The sequence below is a fragment of the Diplotaxodon limnothrissa genome, linkage group LG23, assembly GCF_057381915.1.
Source record: "Diplotaxodon limnothrissa isolate DT_005_m linkage group LG23, D_limnothrissa_male_GT1.1, whole genome shotgun sequence".
NCBI lineage: Eukaryota > Metazoa > Chordata > Actinopteri > Cichliformes > Cichlidae > Diplotaxodon > Diplotaxodon limnothrissa.
Genome location: NC_140617.1, coordinates 1491122 through 1508623, shown reverse-complemented (window position 1 = coordinate 1508623; position 17502 = coordinate 1491122). Strand labels below are relative to the sequence as shown.

The window sequence follows — 17502 nt, the reverse complement described above, 5'->3', positions numbered from 1 at the left end:
GTTGGTTAAGTGAATAATACCCTCACGGGAATATCGATATCTCTCTATGAGCACACTGTCGCGCTGAGCTAAAGGATCCTGTCTGTCCCGCAATATACGCTGAATTCTGAGGACTCTCCTTATCAATCTTGCACCTTCCGCAATGGGTTGGTCGCGTATACGGACAGGACATGGCTGCGACAGGCTTCCCAAATCCACCTTCGCTTTTATAGCCGTGGTCTCTCATCTTGATTACACGAAGTAATTTACAATTACTACTCTGAAATATGAATTACATCTGTAATAATCACATACATGTAATAGAATGTTAATAGTACATTTCCCTTTTTTAGGAAATGACCTGTATGTATCTGTGTGACATCAATAAAAGGATCAAGTGCTGCATTATCTTTAGTTACATTGATAATATTTATTTATATTTATCCGGCTGCGTCCAGTAGACGAGACACACCGTCTGGGCCGGGAGCTTTCCGAGCATTCAGACTCTTAAACTGCTTCCTCGCATCTGCTTCATGAATATGAAGGGTTGTGGTGGGAGGAGGTGGTGTGAAATCCTCTTTTGTGTGGGGTGAGGAGGGGGGTGTTGTAAAAGTCCCCAAGAGCAATGATGAGAGAGTCCGGGAATGTCCGCTCCATGTGCAGTATCTGCTCCGCGAGTGCGCACTGAGCTGCCTGCGCATCCGCATCTGGCGGGATGTAAACAGCGGCCAAGATGAATGAAGCAAACTCCCGCGGAGAATAAAACGGTTTGCAGTGAATAAAAAGGTATTCCAGAGAGGAAGAGCAGTGCTGAGCAATCACTGTTACATCTGTGCACCAGCCACTATTAATGTAGAAGCAGACACGTCCACCTGTGGTCTTACCAGAGAGAGAGGCCTGCCGGTCCGCGCGCAGCAGATGAAAGCCCTCCAGCTTGAGCGCGCTGTCCGGGATGTCCTCACAGAGCCACGACTCCGTAAAACACAAGACACAGGAGGAGGCAACGTCTCTGTTCATGCTTCTCATCAGGGCCAGCTCGTCCATCTCATTCCTGAGTGAGCGTACGTTGGAAAGGAAGATCCCAGGAAGAGCAGTTCGCAGTCCGCGTCTCCTCAGACGCACGAGTGCGCCGGCTCGCTTTCCTCGCTTTCGGCGTCTCACTTTCCTGATCAGAGTCTGCAGTAAATCTGCCGCAGATGCGACAAATATTGGAAGTAAATCCACAGGTGTTGTAGTCCTGTAGTTAAGAAGCTCTTCTCTAGTGTAAGAATATCCAGAGGAGTGCCCAGACACAGAAGTTATGCACAAAAACAAAACAGAAGTAACGCACTGAAGCACCGGGGCATCCATACGCGGCGGCGCCATCTTGGAACAAGGGACTTGTCTTTGAAAGGTAGAGTGTTAATTACTAAAGCTGAAGGGATATCCCGATGAACATATGCTGCTCTCTCCTTACATCTGGATAAGAAAAGTAGTAAAGATATTGACCGTATGCTCTTTAATTTTATATGGAAAAACCGTACGCACTATATTAGAAAAACTGTTGTGATGAATAAGTACGAATCAGGTGGGCTTAACGTCTTAGACTTTTCTACTTTAAATAACACTTTCAAAATTAATTGGGCCAAACATTTTCTTAAAACCCTACCTCTATCTGGAACTTTATACCATACCACATTTTCTCTCGTTTTGGTGGCTTTACTTTTATTTGAAATTGTAATTACAATGTTGAGAAAGTCCCTGTAAAGCTTTCATCCTTCCATAAGCAGGTCCTCTTAGCGTGGACCCTCATTTATAAACACAACTTCTCACCTCACAAATACCTTATCTGGAACAACAGAGATATTTTATAGAAAAATAAATCACTTTTCCTGGAAACTTGGCTCCAAAATGGGATCCTATTGGTGGCTCAGCTGGTTAGTAAAGAGGGACAACTACTTACTTACAACGACTTTATTGCACTATATAATTTTCCAATCAGTGTTCCAGATATCAAGCGGAAGACAGTCTGGATGGTCCCCCATAAATATTTGATTGTAAATAAGGTGAAAGAAGTCTCTTTTAAAATTCGACATACATGTTATCCAGCCAGTCACTACATGGTCAAATTTAAAAGGGACATAAATACTAATTGTACTTTCTGTGGGGATCATCCAGAAACGGTGACACATCTTTTTTGGTACTGTTCTTTTACACAGAGATTCTGGAAGGAATTTAGCAGCTTTGTTATTGTCCATATTTTAAGGGAGTTTTCTTTACGATGGGAAAATGTTTTATTCTGTTTCTTTAAGTTCCCCAAGAAGTATGAGAAATGTTTTTTATGATAAATTTCTTAATACTTTTAGCTAAATTTTTTATCCATAAATGTAAGTTTACTAACAAAACACCATATTTCTGTCATTATTTTAAGGATGTGCACATGCACATACAATCAATATCAGACTGCACCAACAAAAAGGCTCTCACAACAATATATGTATGTGAATTTTTGCGTGTATTCTTATAATTGTTACCTTTTTCTTTCACCCTTGGCTTTTTGTGTTCATGTTCTGTTGTATACTTCATCTGTTCGTATGTTGTATACTCATTGTTTGTTAAATAAAGTTTTAAAAAAAAGACACGCTTTGTTTAGACCCCCAAAATCCTTTCCACGCCCACCCCCGTGACATCACGCTCCAAAGCCCTGTTACGTCACAGAACGTGGTGATGTCATAGTGACAGTCCTTTCATCCTTTGATGTTCAAGTCTATAAATAGAGGACAGCTGTCAAAGGGAATTCATTAAGCTATCGTTTTGTTGGAGTGATACAGCACATAAAAAAGCAGAAATGAGTTCGAAAGCTAACAAAGACAGAAATGTTAATTTCTCGAAAACAATGGTTAAAAAAAGTGAAAAAGAAAAAGAAACATATGCCAGACAGTTCGAGCAAAGACTGCAGCCAATGATCGACGAGGTTGAAAAGCTCAAAACTGAGCTTGACTACTTCAAAAACCTGCATACAGTCAATAAGAAACGGATCGAGGATCTAACAAAAGAAAACAATGAACTTTTGCAGAATAATAAGCTGCTGGGTTCGGTCTTGGATGACAGGACAAACATCGCAGACAGGTTGGACTCGATAAAAGATGACCACGAAGCTCTGGTAAAGTTCCGCGCAGAGACGGAGAAAACTCTGGCTGAGCTTAAAGAAAAACACGAGGACGAAGTCCAAGTCCTGCAAGGACTGCTGGAAACAGAGAAAGAAAAGGTGGCACGTCAGCAATTTCACAACAGCCAAGTTGTTGAATTATTATTGAAACGCCACAAAGAGGAAAAAAATAAGATGCAGCAGTTTTACCAGGAAAATACTAAAAAACTGGAAAACAAAGCAAATGCTGCAGACAGGAAGTTAGAAGAGGTGATCAACATGTATGACTCCAAAATAGAAAAGCTGCAGACGGCAGTAAAAAATAGTAGAGGTGTGACCGTCAATGCGGTTAAGGAACGCGAGGAAGAACGTCAATCCTCGCAGTGTTGGATTGACGGTGTTTTGTGGCATAATACACAGTTACAAGACGAAAATGAATTTATGGTTAAAAACATGAAAGAATTAACAGAGGAGAAAGGTCAAATGGGCAAAGTGATAGACGACCAAAAGGCCCAGAATATGGCGATCAAGCAGAAATGCCAGAGTAATATTAGAGCTCTGGCCTTGGAAAAGAAAATGAAGGCTATGCTTGAAGACGAAGTTGATTCTTTGAAAAAGAAAATTGAAGACGTCAAAAAGGCCCTAAGCACAGAGCAGGAAAACCACAGAAAGACAGCAGTGGACCGGCACAAAGTAAAAGCGGCACACAATCAGGCACTGGCTGAAAAGGTGGCGCTGGAAGAGAAACTGCGCTCCACAAAAAAGCAACGGGAAAGATTTATATCCAAAGTGAATTGGCTGGAGAAGAAAGAGCGCTACTTCCAAGAGGAATTGTGCCAGTGCGTTTTGTCCTTTGAAAAGGCATTTCCACATGAAGGTCACTTGAGAGGAAAAGAAAAGGTGGAATTTAGGGATATGTTCCACTACTTGAAAAATAAATACGTAGACGGAGTGGAAGGCACCCCCTTTGTTGGAACAACGGAGTTTCTTGAAAAACAGCTGAACTGTCTACGTATCAGATGCAAGGATCTAGATGCAGCTTTACTAGCTAAAACACGGGAGCTGGAATCATTTAAAAAGCAGTACAATGACATGGTAAAGTCTTCCGAGTACGCTTTATTCCGACAAAGAGAGGAGCTCATTGGACCAGTGAACCAGATTATCCAAAAGGCTGCCAATGAAGAAAAAGAGATAGGTCATCTAAAATCTAGAGTGAAAGACGCTCAACTCCAGCTTAAATTAGAAAAACAGAAAGGACAAAAGCTGGCATCGTTGGACCATAGAAGCATGATGGGGAGATGTTCTGAGGAGACTCCGTCTCAGATTAATCCTCGTCCACTTCCAGGGAAAACTACATTTATTCAGGTACGTCCAAGACACCCTGGCAGAAGTGCAGGTATGGCTTCCCCAGTGAATCCTCCTGTAGAGTCTCCATCAACACCACCTTTCCTCAATTCTGATGATGGATTACCACCAGTTGATTGTTAAAAATTAACTGCTAAAATAGGCCATTAGAAGTATACTTCATCTTGTCTCCCTATATCATGGGTGGGCATTCTCAGTCCACGAGGGCCGGTGTCCCTGCAGGTTTTAGATCTCACCTTGGCTCAACACACCTGAATCACATGATTAGTTCGTTACCAGGCCTCTGGAGAACTTCAGGACATGTTGAGGAGCTAATTTAGCCGTTTAAATCAGCTGTGTTGGTTCGAGGACACATCTAAAACCTGCAGGGACACCGGCCCTCGTGGACTGAGATTGCCCACCCACCCCCAACCGGTCGCAGCAGATGGCCGCCCCTTCTTGAGCCTGGTTCTGCCGGAGGTTTCTTCCTAAAGGGAGTTTTTCCTCCCCACTGTCGCCCAGTGCTTGCTCAAAGGGGATCATTGGATTGTTGGGGTTTTCTGGCTTTTACTGTAGTGTTTTTACCTTACAGTATAAAGCAGCTTGAGGAGACTGTTGTTTTGCCATGATGCAATATAGTATTAAATATGACTACATTTTAAAAACATCTATTATAGCATCAAAGTAAAACAAAAAAACTAAATGAAATGAATCAAAATGTCTAATCTGGCAAAACAAGAAAAGAAAAAAGGTTTCACCTTTAAATAAAAATCCAAATCACAAACACATTCTGATTTTTGTTGTGTGTGTTTTTTTGTGTATGTTGTCACGTATAAAATCGTTGCACTCTGTCTCGGTGTCTGCCCGGCCGGCTCCGCAAGGCTACATATGTTTATTGTGTTGCTGCTTTCTTCCACTCGTCATTCTGCCTGGGCGGAGCTCAGGCCCACGCACCTGTCTGCAATTACGCTGCAACGTGTCCTGTCTGTATGGAGACTGAGAGCTGCCAGAGTAATAATGTAGATACAGGCCTCTTTCTCCTTCTGCTGCTGTTCATGCTTTTATTCCATTGATGTTGCTATCATTTGTAAATATATTTATTTGCTCTTATTTTATCAATTTACTGTCGTTCATGTATTTAATCTTCTTTGTATTTAAATATGATTTTTTTTAAGTAATGCCGCGAGATGGACAGTTAAATAAAGGTTTCATTGAATTAAAAAAAAGATTTAAAGATGACTGGTGGCGGAAGCAGAGCACAGACTGTCTGTGAGAATCTATCGCCATCGTGTGGTGCAGAGATATATTGCCATTGAATTTAGACAACGAAAGCTTGGCTCACAGAGCAGCTGCAACACGAACAAAAAACATTAAATAGCAACATGATATATTATATTATATTATATTATATTATATTATATTATATTATATTATATTATATTATATTTATAGCTGTCGAAATTAACGCGTTAATTGCGATAATTAAATTTTGGAATTAATTACGTTAGAATATTTAACTATTTAGCGCAACACGCAGATAAGTCGCTCCCATAATTCCACTTGATTTGTTTACCGCGCCACTGAAAATGGAGAAGCAGGAAGCGGATGGCCTTCTGGATGGGGAATTTAAATACAAGAAGAACATAGATGGGACAATAAACAAACGCGTTGTAATTTGCACTCACTGTAGTAAAGAGTTTCAATTTCACCGTTCAAATTCGACCTTAAAATACCACCTTAATGCCAAACACGCGTTTGTCGGGGCAGCAGCTTCACCCGGCCTGCGTCAGACCACTCTTAGTGAACGCAGGCCACTCGGTAAGTCTTCTTTGGACAAACTGACCGACAATATAGCCAAATGGATAGCAAAGGACTGCAGACCGCTAAGCATTGTGGAGGACAAGGGCTTTGCGGATGTTTTAAAGGTTGCATCTCAGGACGCGTCCTACAAGCCCCCAGCGAGAAGCACAATAACAATTCGAATCCACGAACTGTATGAAACGGAGAAAAAGAAAAAAGAAGAGGCTTTAGTTCACACAGAATGCGTGGCTCTGACAGGAGACCACTGGACATCATTGAGTAATGACAATTACCTGGGAGTTACTGCGCATTTAATCACTGAAGCCTGGGGTCTGACATCCTTTGCGCTGACTATAATGAAAACGGAAGAGCGGCACTTTGCGGAGGCTTGTGCAGAGCAGTTCCAGACTGTTGCTCGCAGGTGGAGAATTGAGGAGAAGGTGACAACAGTAGGCACGGACAGTGCGCGCAATATGATCGCCGCGGCTCGCATCATGCCATTCAATCACATGCCGTGTACCGCGCACATTCTACAGAGATGCATCACAGTGAGTCTCGCAGACAGTGGCTTTGTCACTGCGCTGGCCAAATGCCGCAAAATTGTTGGCCATTTTAAGCACAGCCCAGCAAACACAGCAGAGCTGAACGCAGAGCAGGTGTCACTGGGGCGCAAGCAGGAGCCGTTGGCCCAGGACGTGCCTACGCGCTGGAACTCCACGCTGGAGATGGTGAAGCGCTTGATCCGCAACCAAACTGCAGTAACCGCGACTCTGGATAAACAAAAGCATAAACTTGTCCTCCTGACGCCTCCAGAGTGGGACAAACTCCAGAGACTGGAGACACTTCTAGAGCCCTGCAGGTGAGCCTGTCATTGTGACCATAATTGTAGGTTTAGATTAAATGTATCAAACATACATCTTAAATCAGTTTTGTTATTATGAAAATGTCTTATTTAAAAAATAAATGAAATCAAATATTTTATTAATATTACCTAGTATTAAAAAGCTTTTTTTAATTTGCTGTCTTATCTCTCGCTGTGTGTGTGTGTGTGTGTGTGTGTGTGTGTGTGTGTGTGTGTGTGTGTGTGTGTGTGTGTGTGTGTGTGTGTGTGTATTCCACTGCAGATATGTGACTGAACTGCTGGGAGGAGAGGCCTACGTCTCCTGCTCTGTAGTTCTACCAGCCTTCTGCCACCTGCGCCGTGTCATGGAAGTAACTGATGAGGACCCTGCATATGTGGTGAGGTTTAAAGAGAAGTTTAAGGAAGACCTTGCTTCCCGCCAGGAACATACCAACTATGCATGGCTCCAGATCGCAACTGCACTGGACCCACGTTTTAAAGACCTACGCAGTGTGCCCAAGACTGACAGAGAAGCAGTGTGGACCACACTGGCAGGCATGCTGCATGAAGACTCTCCTAGAAGATCACACACTGCAGAAGAAGGTCCAGCCAAGAAGACTGCAACCCCCCCACTGTGCTTTGCCCTGATATCTGCAGTGTGAGGTTGGATCGCTCATTCTCATCCTCACACTGATGCCACTTATTTCGGTCTTTGTTTGACATAAAAGGGCATATTTGTCACTTTATTGCAACTATATTTGCACTCTTGAGCTCCTTCATTCACTGACTGATCATAAAGTTATTACTTGCGTTATGTATTCATCCGTTTGAACATAATTAATGAAGCCACATGTAATCACTAAAATTTGTATTTTGGGTACAATAAGAGAGTTTCAGATGGAATGCTGTTTTGTTTTGTTTAAATTTCACCAACTTGCTGATGCCCACGGTTGTGAGTGCGGCTTCTTGCTGTACATGGGTGGATGGTTGTAAATCACATCACAGATGCCAAAAACCTCTCAAACCAAGCCCCCTTGCCGGTGATGCTGTGCGCAACCTCGTGACGGAGTCAAGCATATTCAAAACACCCCCTCACCTCCCGTGTCAAACTCAAATGTCAGCCTATTTCATGTGTCACTTTTGGAGCAGTTGCCATCCCGACGAGCCATGGAGAAGTTCGTGTTTGTGTTATTTTACTTATTTGGTGTTCTGGTGTGTTTGGGCACCGGTCAGCACCATCGTGTTGAGCACGTGTTGGACCGTGGACACACCGGATTCAGTGGGAGAATAACGGTCAGGTGTACAGTTTACTGAGCACTGGGACTCAGTATCGTTTACCAGCACAGACACGGAGACGCGCTCAGCTTCTATTGAGAGCAAACAACCAAGTGAACCCTCCGGCTGCGTCCAGTAGACGAGACACACCGTCTGGGCCGGGAGCTTTCCGAGCATTCAGACTCTTAAACTGCTTCCTCGCATCTGCTTCATGAATATGAAGGGTTGTGGTGGGAGGAGGTGGTGTGAAATCCTCTTTTGTGTGGGGTGAGGAGGGGGGTGTTGTAAAAGTCCCCAAGAGCAATGATGAGAGAGTCCGGGAATGTCCGCTCCATGTGCAGTATCTGCTCCGCGAGTGCGCACTGAGCTGCCTGCGCATCCGCATCTGGCGGGATGTAAACAGCGGCCAAGATGAATGAAGCAAACTCCCGCGGAGAATAAAACGGTTTGCAGTGAATAAAAAGGTATTCCAGAGAGGAAGAGCAGTGCTGAGCAATCACTGTTACATCTGTGCACCAGCCACTATTAATGTAGAAGCAGACACGTCCACCTGTGGTCTTACCAGAGAGAGAGGCCTGCCGGTCCGCGCGCAGCAGATGAAAGCCCTCCAGCTTGAGCGCGCTGTCCGGGATGTCCTCACAGAGCCACGACTCCGTAAAACACAAGACACAGGAGGAGGCAACGTCTCTGTTCATGCTTCTCATCAGGGCCAGCTCGTCCATCTCATTCCTGAGTGAGCGTACGTTGGAAAGGAAGATCCCAGGAAGAGCAGTTCGCAGTCCGCGTCTCCTCAGACGCACGAGTGCGCCGGCTCGCTTTCCTCGCTTTCGGCGTCTCACTTTCCTGATCAGAGTCTGCAGTAAATCTGCCGCAGATGCGACAAATATTGGAAGTAAATCCACAGGTGTTGTAGTCCTGTAGTTAAGAAGCTCTTCTCTAGTGTAAGAATATCCAGAGGAGTGCCCAGACACAGAAGTTATGCACAAAAACAAAACAGAAGTAACGCACTGAAGCACCGGGGCATCCATACGCGGCGGCGCCATCTTGGAACAAGGGACTTGTCTTTGAAAGGTAGAGTGTTAATTACTAAAGCTGAAGGGATATCCCGATGAACATATGCTGCTCTCTCCTTACATCTGGATAAGAAAAGTAGTAAAGATATTGACCGTATGCTCTTTAATTTTATATGGAAAAACCGTACGCACTATATTAGAAAAACTGTTGTGATGAATAAGTACGAATCAGGTGGGCTTAACGTCTTAGACTTTTCTACTTTAAATAACACTTTCAAAATTAATTGGGCCAAACATTTTCTTAAAACCCTACCTCTATCTGGAACTTTATACCATACCACATTTTCTCTCGTTTTGGTGGCTTTACTTTTATTTGAAATTGTAATTACAATGTTGAGAAAGTCCCTGTAAAGCTTTCATCCTTCCATAAGCAGGTCCTCTTAGCGTGGACCCTCATTTATAAACACAACTTCTCACCTCACAAATACCTTATCTGGAACAACAGAGATATTTTATAGAAAAATAAATCACTTTTCCTGGAAACTTGGCTCCAAAATGGGATCCTATTGGTGGCTCAGCTGGTTAGTAAAGAGGGACAACTACTTACTTACAACGACTTTATTGCACTATATAATTTTCCAATCAGTGTTCCAGATATCAAGCGGAAGACAGTCTGGATGGTCCCCCATAAATATTTGATTGTAAATAAGGTGAAAGAAGTCTCTTTTAAAATTCGACATACATGTTATCCAGCCAGTCACTACATGGTCAAATTTAAAAGGGACATAAATACTAATTGTACTTTCTGTGGGGATCATCCAGAAACGGTGACACATCTTTTTTGGTACTGTTCTTTTACACAGAGATTCTGGAAGGAATTTAGCAGCTTTGTTATTGTCCATATTTTAAGGGAGTTTTCTTTACGATGGGAAAATGTTTTATTCTGTTTCTTTAAGTTCCCCAAGAAGTATGAGAAATGTTTTTTATGATAAATTTCTTAATACTTTTAGCTAAATTTTTTATCCATAAATGTAAGTTTACTAACAAAACACCATATTTCTGTCATTATTTTAAGGATGTGCACATGCACATACAATCAATATCAGACTGCACCAACAAAAAGGCTCTCACAACAATATATGTATGTGAATTTTTGCGTGTATTCTTATAATTGTTACCTTTTTCTTTCACCCTTGGCTTTTTGTGTTCATGTTCTGTTGTATACTTCATCTGTTCGTATGTTGTATACTCATTGTTTGTTAAATAAAGTTTTAAAAAAAAGACACGCTTTGTTTAGACCCCCAAAATCCTTTCCACGCCCACCCCCGTGACATCACGCTCCAAAGCCCTGTTACGTCACAGAACGTGGTGATGTCATAGTGACAGTCCTTTCATCCTTTGATGTTCAAGTCTATAAATAGAGGACAGCTGTCAAAGGGAATTCATTAAGCTATCGTTTTGTTGGAGTGATACAGCACATAAAAAAGCAGAAATGAGTTCGAAAGCTAACAAAGACAGAAATGTTAATTTCTCGAAAACAATGGTTAAAAAAAGTGAAAAAGAAAAAGAAACATATGCCAGACAGTTCGAGCAAAGACTGCAGCCAATGATCGACGAGGTTGAAAAGCTCAAAACTGAGCTTGACTACTTCAAAAACCTGCATACAGTCAATAAGAAACGGATCGAGGATCTAACAAAAGAAAACAATGAACTTTTGCAGAATAATAAGCTGCTGGGTTCGGTCTTGGATGACAGGACAAACATCGCAGACAGGTTGGACTCGATAAAAGATGACCACGAAGCTCTGGTAAAGTTCCGCGCAGAGACGGAGAAAACTCTGGCTGAGCTTAAAGAAAAACACGAGGACGAAGTCCAAGTCCTGCAAGGACTGCTGGAAACAGAGAAAGAAAAGGTGGCACGTCAGCAATTTCACAACAGCCAAGTTGTTGAATTATTATTGAAACGCCACAAAGAGGAAAAAAATAAGATGCAGCAGTTTTACCAGGAAAATACTAAAAAACTGGAAAACAAAGCAAATGCTGCAGACAGGAAGTTAGAAGAGGTGATCAACATGTATGACTCCAAAATAGAAAAGCTGCAGACGGCAGTAAAAAATAGTAGAGGTGTGACCGTCAATGCGGTTAAGGAACGCGAGGAAGAACGTCAATCCTCGCAGTGTTGGATTGACGGTGTTTTGTGGCATAATACACAGTTACAAGACGAAAATGAATTTATGGTTAAAAACATGAAAGAATTAACAGAGGAGAAAGGTCAAATGGGCAAAGTGATAGACGACCAAAAGGCCCAGAATATGGCGATCAAGCAGAAATGCCAGAGTAATATTAGAGCTCTGGCCTTGGAAAAGAAAATGAAGGCTATGCTTGAAGACGAAGTTGATTCTTTGAAAAAGAAAATTGAAGACGTCAAAAAGGCCCTAAGCACAGAGCAGGAAAACCACAGAAAGACAGCAGTGGACCGGCACAAAGTAAAAGCGGCACACAATCAGGCACTGGCTGAAAAGGTGGCGCTGGAAGAGAAACTGCGCTCCACAAAAAAGCAACGGGAAAGATTTATATCCAAAGTGAATTGGCTGGAGAAGAAAGAGCGCTACTTCCAAGAGGAATTGTGCCAGTGCGTTTTGTCCTTTGAAAAGGCATTTCCACATGAAGGTCACTTGAGAGGAAAAGAAAAGGTGGAATTTAGGGATATGTTCCACTACTTGAAAAAGAAATACGTAGACGGAGTGGAAGGCACCCCCTTTGTTGGAACAACGGAGTTTCTTGAAAAACAGCTGAACTGTCTACGTATCAGATGCAAGGATCTAGATGCAGCTTTACTAGCTAAAACACGGGAGCTGGAATCATTTAAAAAGCAGTACAATGACATGGTAAAGTCTTCCGAGTACGCTTTATTCCGACAAAGAGAGGAGCTCATTGGACCAGTGAACCAGATTATCCAAAAGGCTGCCAATGAAGAAAAAGAGATAGGTCATCTAAAATCTAGAGTGAAAGACGCTCAACTCCAGCTTAAATTAGAAAAACAGAAAGGACAAAAGCTGGCATCGTTGGACCATAGAAGCATGATGGGGAGATGTTCTGAGGAGACTCCGTCTCAGATTAATCCTCGTCCACTTCCAGGGAAAACTACATTTATTCAGGTACGTCCAAGACACCCTGGCAGAAGTGCAGGTATGGCTTCCCCAGTGAATCCTCCTGTAGAGTCTCCATCAACACCACCTTTCCTCAATTCTGATGATGGATTACCACCAGTTGATTGTTAAAAATTAACTGCTAAAATAGGCCATTAGAAGTATACTTCATCTTGTCTCCCTATATCATGGGTGGGCATTCTCAGTCCACGAGGGCCGGTGTCCCTGCAGGTTTTAGATCTCACCTTGGCTCAACACACCTGAATCACATGATTAGTTCGTTACCAGGCCTCTGGAGAACTTCAGGACATGTTGAGGAGCTAATTTAGCCGTTTAAATCAGCTGTGTTGGTTCGAGGACACATCTAAAACCTGCAGGGACACCGGCCCTCGTGGACTGAGATTGCCCACCCACCCCCAACCGGTCGCAGCAGATGGCCGCCCCTTCTTGAGCCTGGTTCTGCCGGAGGTTTCTTCCTAAAGGGAGTTTTTCCTCCCCACTGTCGCCCAGTGCTTGCTCAAAGGGGATCATTGGATTGTTGGGGTTTTCTGGCTTTTACTGTAGTGTTTTTACCTTACAGTATAAAGCAGCTTGAGGAGACTGTTGTTTTGCCATGATGCAATATAGTATTAAATATGACTACATTTTAAAAACATCTATTATAGCATCAAAGTAAAACAAAAAAACTAAATGAAATGAATCAAAATGTCTAATCTGGCAAAACAAGAAAAGAAAAAAGGTTTCACCTTTAAATAAAAATCCAAATCACAAACACATTCTGATTTTTGTTGTGTGTGTTTTTTTGTGTATGTTGTCACGTATAAAATCGTTGCACTCTGTCTCGGTGTCTGCCCGGCCGGCTCCGCAAGGCTACATATGTTTATTGTGTTGCTGCTTTCTTCCACTCGTCATTCTGCCTGGGCGGAGCTCAGGCCCACGCACCTGTCTGCAATTACGCTGCAACGTGTCCTGTCTGTATGGAGACTGAGAGCTGCCAGAGTAATAATGTAGATACAGGCCTCTTTCTCCTTCTGCTGCTGTTCATGCTTTTATTCCATTGATGTTGCTATCATTTGTAAATATATTTATTTGCTCTTATTTTATCAATTTACTGTCGTTCATGTATTTAATCTTCTTTGTATTTAAATATGATTTTTTTTAAGTAATGCCGCGAGATGGACAGTTAAATAAAGGTTTCATTGAATTAAAAAAAAGATTTAAAGATGACTGGTGGCGGAAGCAGAGCACAGACTGTCTGTGAGAATCTATCGCCATCGTGTGGTGCAGAGATATATTGCCATTGAATTTAGACAACGAAAGCTTGGCTCACAGAGCAGCTGCAACACGAACAAAAAACATTAAATAGCAACATGATATATTATATTATATTATATTATATTATATTATATTATATTATATTATATTTATAGCTGTCGAAATTAACGCGTTAATTGCGATAATTAAATTTTGGAATTAATTACGTTAGAATATTTAACTATTTAGCGCAACACGCAGATAAGTCGCTCCCATAATTCCACTTGATTTGTTTACCGCGCCACTGAAAATGGAGAAGCAGGAAGCGGATGGCCTTCTGGATGGGGAATTTAAATACAAGAAGAACATAGATGGGACAATAAACAAACGCGTTGTAATTTGCACTCACTGTAGTAAAGAGTTTCAATTTCACCGTTCAAATTCGACCTTAAAATACCACCTTAATGCCAAACACGCGTTTGTCGGGGCAGCAGCTTCACCCGGCCTGCGTCAGACCACTCTTAGTGAACGCAGGCCACTCGGTAAGTCTTCTTTGGACAAACTGACCGACAATATAGCCAAATGGATAGCAAAGGACTGCAGACCGCTAAGCATTGTGGAGGACAAGGGCTTTGCGGATGTTTTAAAGGTTGCATCTCAGGACGCGTCCTACAAGCCCCCAGCGAGAAGCACAATAACAATTCGAATCCACGAACTGTATGAAACGGAGAAAAAGAAAAAAGAAGAGGCTTTAGTTCACACAGAATGCGTGGCTCTGACAGGAGACCACTGGACATCATTGAGTAATGACAATTACCTGGGAGTTACTGCGCATTTAATCACTGAAGCCTGGGGTCTGACATCCTTTGCGCTGACTATAATGAAAACGGAAGAGCGGCACTTTGCGGAGGCTTGTGCAGAGCAGTTCCAGACTGTTGCTCGCAGGTGGAGAATTGAGGAGAAGGTGACAACAGTAGGCACGGACAGTGCGCGCAATATGATCGCCGCGGCTCGCATCATGCCATTCAATCACATGCCGTGTACCGCGCACATTCTACAGAGATGCATCACAGTGAGTCTCGCAGACAGTGGCTTTGTCACTGCGCTGGCCAAATGCCGCAAAATTGTTGGCCATTTTAAGCACAGCCCAGCAAACACAGCAGAGCTGAACGCAGAGCAGGTGTCACTGGGGCGCAAGCAGGAGCCGTTGGCCCAGGACGTGCCTACGCGCTGGAACTCCACGCTGGAGATGGTGAAGCGCTTGATCCGCAACCAAACTGCAGTAACCGCGACTCTGGATAAACAAAAGCATAAACTTGTCCTCCTGACGCCTCCAGAGTGGGACAAACTCCAGAGACTGGAGACACTTCTAGAGCCCTGCAGGTGAGCCTGTCATTGTGACCATAATTGTAGGTTTAGATTAAATGTATCAAACATACATCTTAAATCAGTTTTGTTATTATGAAAATGTCTTATTTAAAAAATAAATGAAATCAAATATTTTATTAATATTACCTAGTATTAAAAAGCTTTTTTTAATTTGCTGTCTTATCTCTCGCTGTGTGTGTGTGTGTGTGTGTGTGTGTGTGTGTGTGTGTGTGTGTGTGTGTGTGTGTGTATTCCACTGCAGATATGTGACTGAACTGCTGGGAGGAGAGGCCTACGTCTCCTGCTCTGTAGTTCTACCAGCCTTCTGCCACCTGCGCCGTGTCATGGAAGTAACTGATGAGGACCCTGCATATGTGGTGAGGTTTAAAGAGAAGTTTAAGGAAGACCTTGCTTCCCGCCAGGAACATACCAACTATGCATGGCTCCAGATCGCAACTGCACTGGACCCACGTTTTAAAGACCTACGCAGTGTGCCCAAGACTGACAGAGAAGCAGTGTGGACCACACTGGCAGGCATGCTGCATGAAGACTCTCCTAGAAGATCACACACTGCAGAAGAAGGTCCAGCCAAGAAGACTGCAACCCCCCCACTGTGCTTTGCCCTGATATCTGCAGTGTGAGGTTGGATCGCTCATTCTCATCCTCACACTGATGCCACTTATTTCGGTCTTTGTTTGACATAAAAGGGCATATTTGTCACTTTATTGCAACTATATTTGCACTCTTGAGCTCCTTCATTCACTGACTGATCATAAAGTTATTACTTGCGTTATGTATTCATCCGTTTGAACATAATTAATGAAGCCACATGTAATCACTAAAATTTGTATTTTGGGTACAATAAGAGAGTTTCAGATGGAATGCTGTTTTGTTTTGTTTAAATTTCACCAACTTGCTGATGCCCACGGTTGTGAGTGCGGCTTCTTGCTGTACATGGGTGGATGGTTGTAAATCACATCACAGATGCCAAAAACCTCTCAAACCAAGCCCCCTTGCCGGTGATGCTGTGCGCAACCTCGTGACGGAGTCAAGCATATTCAAAACACCCCCTCACCTCCCGTGTCAAACTCAAATGTCAGCCTATTTCATGTGTCACTTTTGGAGCAGTTGCCATCCCGACGAGCCATGGAGAAGTTCGTGTTTGTGTTATTTTACTTATTTGGTGTTCTGGTGTGTTTGGGCACCGGTCAGCACCATCGTGTTGAGCACGTGTTGGACCGTGGACACACCGGATTCAGTGGGAGAATAACGGTCAGGTGTACAGTTTACTGAGCACTGGGACTCAGTATCGTTTACCAGCACAGACACGGAGACGCGCTCAGCTTCTATTGAGAGCAAACAACCAAGTGAACCCTCCGGCTGCGTCCAGTAGACGAGACACACCGTCTGGGCCGGGAGCTTTCCGAGCATTCAGACTCTTAAACTGCTTCCTCGCATCTGCTTCATGAATATGAAGGGTTGTGGTGGGAGGAGGTGGTGTGAAATCCTCTTTTGTGTGGGGTGAGGAGGGGGGTGTTGTAAAAGTCCCCAAGAGCAATGATGAGAGAGTCCGGGAATGTCCGCTCCATGTGCAGTATCTGCTCCGCGAGTGCGCACTGAGCTGCCTGCGCATCCGCATCTGGCGGGATGTAAACAGCGGCCAAGATGAATGAAGCAAACTCCCGCGGAGAATAAAACGGTTTGCAGTGAATAAAAAGGTATTCCAGAGAGGAAGAGCAGTGCTGAGCAATCACTGTTACATCTGTGCACCAGCCACTATTAATGTAGAAGCAGACACGTCCACCTGTGGTCTTACCAGAGAGAGAGGCCTGCCGGTCCGCGCGCAGCAGATGAAAGCCCTCCAGCTTGAGCGCGCTGTCCGGGATGTCCTCACAGAGCCACGACTCCGTAAAACACAAGACACAGGAGGAGGCAACGTCTCTGTTCATGCTTCTCATCAGGGCCAGCTCGTCCATCTCATTCCTGAGTGAGCGTACGTTGGAAAGGAAGATCCCAGGAAGAGCAGTTCGCAGTCCGCGTCTCCTCAGACGCACGAGTGCGCCGGCTCGCTTTCCTCGCTTTCGGCGTCTCACTTTCCTGATCAGAGTCTGCAGTAAATCTGCCGCAGATGCGACAAATATTGGAAGTAAATCCACAGGTGTTGTAGTCCTGTAGTTAAGAAGCTCTTCTCTAGTGTAAGAATATCCAGAGGAGTGCCCAGACACAGAAGTTATGCACAAAAACAAAACAGAAGTAACGCACTGAAGCACCGGGGCATCCATACGCGGCGGCGCCATCTTGGAACAAGGGACTTGTCTTTGAAAGGTAGAGTGTTAATTACTAAAGCTGAAGG

The 17502-nt window shown here is 43.5% G+C and overlaps 2 protein-coding genes across 2 annotated transcripts; both read left to right on the top strand.

Moving 5' to 3' along the window:
- The first annotated feature begins 6036 nt into the window (after window positions 1-6036).
- Window positions 6037-7753, top strand: LOC146607183 (E3 SUMO-protein ligase ZBED1-like). Its single transcript, XM_085347820.1, has 2 exons — window positions 6037-7109; window positions 7375-7753. The coding sequence occupies exons 1-2, from the start codon at window positions 6037-6039 to the stop codon at window positions 7751-7753; spliced, it is 1452 nt and encodes a 483-aa protein (XP_085203946.1).
- Window positions 7754-14091: 6338 nt separating this feature from the next.
- Window positions 14092-15790, top strand: LOC146607182 (E3 SUMO-protein ligase ZBED1-like). Its single transcript, XM_085347819.1, has 2 exons — window positions 14092-15164; window positions 15412-15790. Exons 1-2 carry the CDS (start codon window positions 14092-14094, stop codon window positions 15788-15790), a joined length of 1452 nt encoding a protein of 483 aa, XP_085203945.1.
- Window positions 15791-17502: the final 1712 nt, after the last annotated feature.

Excerpts from the sequence above, each read along its gene's own strand:
- LOC146607183 (XM_085347820.1), top strand. The coding sequence starts at position 6,037 with ATGGAGAAGCAGGAAGCGGATGGCCTTCTGGATGGGGAATTTAAATAC. Across the intron at positions 7,110-7,374 it reads ACACTTCTAGAGCCCTGCAG|ATATGTGACTGAACTGCTGG; the intron begins GTGAGCCTGTCA and ends ATTCCACTGCAG.
- LOC146607182 (XM_085347819.1), top strand. The coding sequence starts at position 14,092 with ATGGAGAAGCAGGAAGCGGATGGCCTTCTGGATGGGGAATTTAAATAC. Across the intron at positions 15,165-15,411 it reads ACACTTCTAGAGCCCTGCAG|ATATGTGACTGAACTGCTGG; the intron begins GTGAGCCTGTCA and ends ATTCCACTGCAG.